The 3,822-nt window shown below is 38.9% G+C and overlaps 1 protein-coding gene across 2 annotated transcripts; it reads left to right on the plus strand.

Moving 5' to 3' along the window:
* The first annotated feature begins 1,265 nt into the window (after positions 1-1,265).
* On the plus strand, positions 1,266-3,822 carry LOC106312683. 2 transcript variants are annotated; one of them, XM_013750293.1, is made up of 4 exons: positions 1,266-1,396; positions 1,687-1,878; positions 2,000-2,215; positions 3,243-3,822. In XM_013750293.1, the coding sequence occupies exons 1-4, from the start codon at positions 1,394-1,396 to the stop codon at positions 3,489-3,491; spliced, it is 660 nt and encodes a 219-aa protein (XP_013605747.1). In that variant the 5' UTR covers positions 1,266-1,393; the 3' UTR covers positions 3,492-3,822. The 2 variants fall into 2 exon arrangements, with proteins under 2 accessions (XP_013605747.1, XP_013605748.1); XM_013750294.1 differs by having other exon boundaries at positions 1,272-1,381.

Raw genomic sequence — 3,822 nt, forward strand, 5'->3', positions numbered from 1 at the left:
GCTTTTTAATTTAAATATTATATATTTAAACTACCCTGAAAGGGATCGGATTCACGCCGGTTAACCGGAAATCGACGGTGAAGCTAGGTTACAAGGAAAATTAACAAAGCCATTTGAAATAGATTACAAAGCAGAAAAGAATTCAGGCATGGGAAGAAGACAGTGGAAGCCGAAGACCTCCTACTTCGACTGGACATCGGCAAGGGCAGATCTGGTTGTTCGTGACATCACCACACCAGGGTGTCCAATTCCATCACAAGCTTCTTCCACGGTGTACCGTTAGAGCCCCCACCTCGGAGGTGTCCCGCGGCCAACAAACGTCGGTTTCCACGGAAGATCTGATTCCCGAATCTGTAACTACTACGTCGACTTCATGGCTCTGTCGTTTCACAAGTCTGAGCCACCATGTACTCCCCTCCTTCAACTGGTCAAGGTGATCATGCGCCGGACAAGAGATAACCCGAGAAGAACCGCTATCTCCCAGTTAGCTTTGCCATCAACGGACTCAACCCTTACTCTACAAACCCTAGCAGATCCTGGTGACTAACCAGCAGGTCTTGTCTTGGCTCCATCGTCCTCAAATAGAGAACCAGCCTATGACCCGACGACGCAGCAGAAACCGCCGAGCTCTCCTAGAGGTTCGCCGCTACATGGACCCAAAATCGAGGAGGAGACGGAAGGAAGCACCTCCAAACACCAGACGAAGGCAGATCCGTCGTTGAGGACAGAGATACGACTCCCTCCTCGCCGCATTTCGAAAGAAGCTCAAGATCGAACCATTCGGCAAAGATCCCAGACGGCTCAGAACTGCACGCATGTCGGAGAGGGAAGAATACATGAGGGAAATGAGCAAAACAAACATAAAAAGTGGAGGTTGACGGCGATGAAGAACAGCCGCCGACCGCCGTACACATCAAATTAGGATTTTCTTTTGTTGAGAGAGATGAGAGAGACGGGAAAGTAAGGGAAAGGTTCCCACCAATATGTAACTCAAACCAAGGCTTTATATCGGTTTATCCCGAATTTCTTTCATTAATGTTGTTTCAGTGTGAAGAAGAAAAAGATTATACTTGAACTTCGATAAGATACTAGTGAACATCTTTTTAGTGGAAATGTAACAATAATAAATATAAAAAGAAGAAGAAAGTAGGGAAGTGGGCGGCTGGGTTCGGTTCATTGAACACTCCTTACCATAAGCAATATCTCAGCTTCGGGTTTAGGTTCGGTAGTAGTCGACTTTTGTGCGGATAAGAACGCCTCTTCGTTCTTGTTTCTACACGCGCATGTCTTTCTCCTTTGCTCTGTTTCTACAACTCTCTCTCTCTCTCTTCTTCTGTTTCTCTCACTAAAACTGGCGATCGAAGATAATCAACAAGCTAGTGTAAGAGAAATCATGGTAATAATAATAGTAGTCCATAAATAGAAAGGTTTCAGTTTATTTCCTCAAATGGGCTCTCTTCAATTTGGGTATAAATGCTCTGTTTCATTTTACTTCAGAGATCGTTTCAAATTTCATCAAGTGCTCTCATTTTATCAGCTCTGATAATCTTATTTTCCCCAAATTGGTTCTTTCACATAACTTCGAATCTTTTCACCCAAATTGATTATGTATTTGTACTCTCTTCCAATAAGAATATTTTCTGGTATATTTGATTCTGATCCTCTTGAGATTATTTTTGATAACAGGGATCTGAGGAAGAAAACAGCAAGAGTTGGCCTCCATGGCTTAAACCTCTGCTTCAAGAGAAGTTCTTTGTACAATGCAAATTACACGCAGATTCACACAAGAGTGAGTGTAATATGTACTGTTTAGATTGTACCAATGGTCCTCTCTGTTCTTTCTGCCTCTCTTTCCACAAGGATCATCACGCCATTCAGGTTCCTCTTTTTTTACTTTCTTTGAAACCATAAAGTTTATATGGTTTTTTTACTGAGAGAGAAAGAGAAAAACAGATCATCGTTGGTGATTCTGACCTTTGTATGTTGATTAAACTTACAGATAAGGAGATCATCATATCACGATGTGATAAGAGTATCGGAGATTCAGAAATTTCTGGACATAACAGGAGTTCAGACATATGTGATTAACAGTGCTAAGGTTGTCTTCTTGAACGAGAGACCTCAGCCTCGACCAGGCAAAGGTGTTGTCAACACCTGCCAAGTCTGTTATCGCAGCCTCGTCGATTCCTTCAGATTCTGCTCTCTTGGTTGCAAGGTATAACGGAAAAAAAAAGTTTTATGTTTATTTTCTCGAGAAAGTGAACAAAATACAGTGAAAATGGGTGAAAACACACATTCAAAAGAGATAAAAATTGTATTCAAACTGAAATTTGAAATAATTTGTATTTATAATTCAAAAATGATTATATAATTTAAAAATTAATATTATTGAAAGAAAAAATTATTTAGTGATTTAAAAATATATATTATTATTTTCTCATGAAAAATGGGGGAAACAAAAGAGTTGACTACTTTGAGCTTAAAAAGTATAATCTCAAACATCGACTATTCACCGAATAGGTAAGCTAACTCCTTTTTTTTTTAACATCAAGCTAACTACTATTTATAATTGATAAAAAAATAGCCGGGAAGGTCTTAGTCTAGTGGCTAGGAGAGTATCTTAAGCACCTTGGCATTAGGTGTTCGCCCCTCCAGGCTTCCTAAGTGAAGCTTTCCTTCTAAAGGGTTAGCACCATTAATGGGAGCGTCTAAAGGGTTGTTTAGGGGTGGGTCTCACCGGTAAGAGAGGAAGAAACGTTGCCAAAAACGCTAAATTAATCATCTGTTCTGTTTCGTGGGTCCTGTGATGGTGTGCTATTGGTTCAAATGGGTTTATGGGTTAAAAATGCTTTTAAAGGACTATCGGCTCGTGTCGACAAAAAATAATTGATAAAAAATAAACGTCTTTAATTCTTTAATCACTGTTTGATGGGAATTGAGAAAAAAGATTTTATTATTGGGTTGGCGAGAAAATGGGGTGGGGGGTGGGGGGTGGGGATGGCAATCATAGCAACTCCAAGAAATTGTGAAGTTTGAAAAAATTAGATAAAAGCACTTGGGTTGAATATTCCAAGTCAATTAAAAGCTTCGACATTAAGCAATCTCTCAATTGAAAGGTCTTTTCATTTGCATACGTTTTTCATGGCTTTCAACATCTTTACAACTTGTCTACAGAAGATATTTTTTAAGATAACTCTAATATTTACATTCCCGATAAATTTATTTTATCTTTTTTTTACTAGATCTCTGGAACCTCGAAGAATTTCGACAAAAAAAGAAAGGATTCGACAAACAATCTTTCAGATTCTGATGATTCGTATAGCAGTACTACCACCAGTAACGGCAGGCTCAAGAAGAATAGTGACATGATTAATAACAATAGTTTCACGCCATCAACACCGCCTCTATCGGCCGTAAATGGCCGAATTGTAAAACGAAGGAAGGGAATTCCGCATCGTGCTCCTTTTGGAGGACTAATCATAGAATACTAATAAGATGGTAATGTATAGTCTAAATGCTAATAACAATCACCAGTGGTTTGTGGGGTATGTGTGTGTGTGTGTATACGTAGTGTGGTGTAGAGGAATGTATAAAGAAAAGCTTAACATGATATTGTGAAATAGTAGATATGAAAGGGTAAAAAAGTGGGAAAGATAACAGGATGAAGCATGAATATGTACGGGAAATACGTTTGCCTGTACATTTTGGGTTGAAAGGTTAATATGTAAATAATACTGTGTGTGGATCAAAATAATAGGTAATAAAAGTATGTGATACAATGCAAATGTGAATGAAATAAAGGCATTTTTAACATTCGATGTA

The sequence above is a fragment of the Brassica oleracea genome, chromosome C8 (assembly GCF_000695525.1).
Source record: "Brassica oleracea var. oleracea cultivar TO1000 chromosome C8, BOL, whole genome shotgun sequence".
Classification (NCBI taxonomy): domain Eukaryota; kingdom Viridiplantae; phylum Streptophyta; class Magnoliopsida; order Brassicales; family Brassicaceae; genus Brassica; species Brassica oleracea.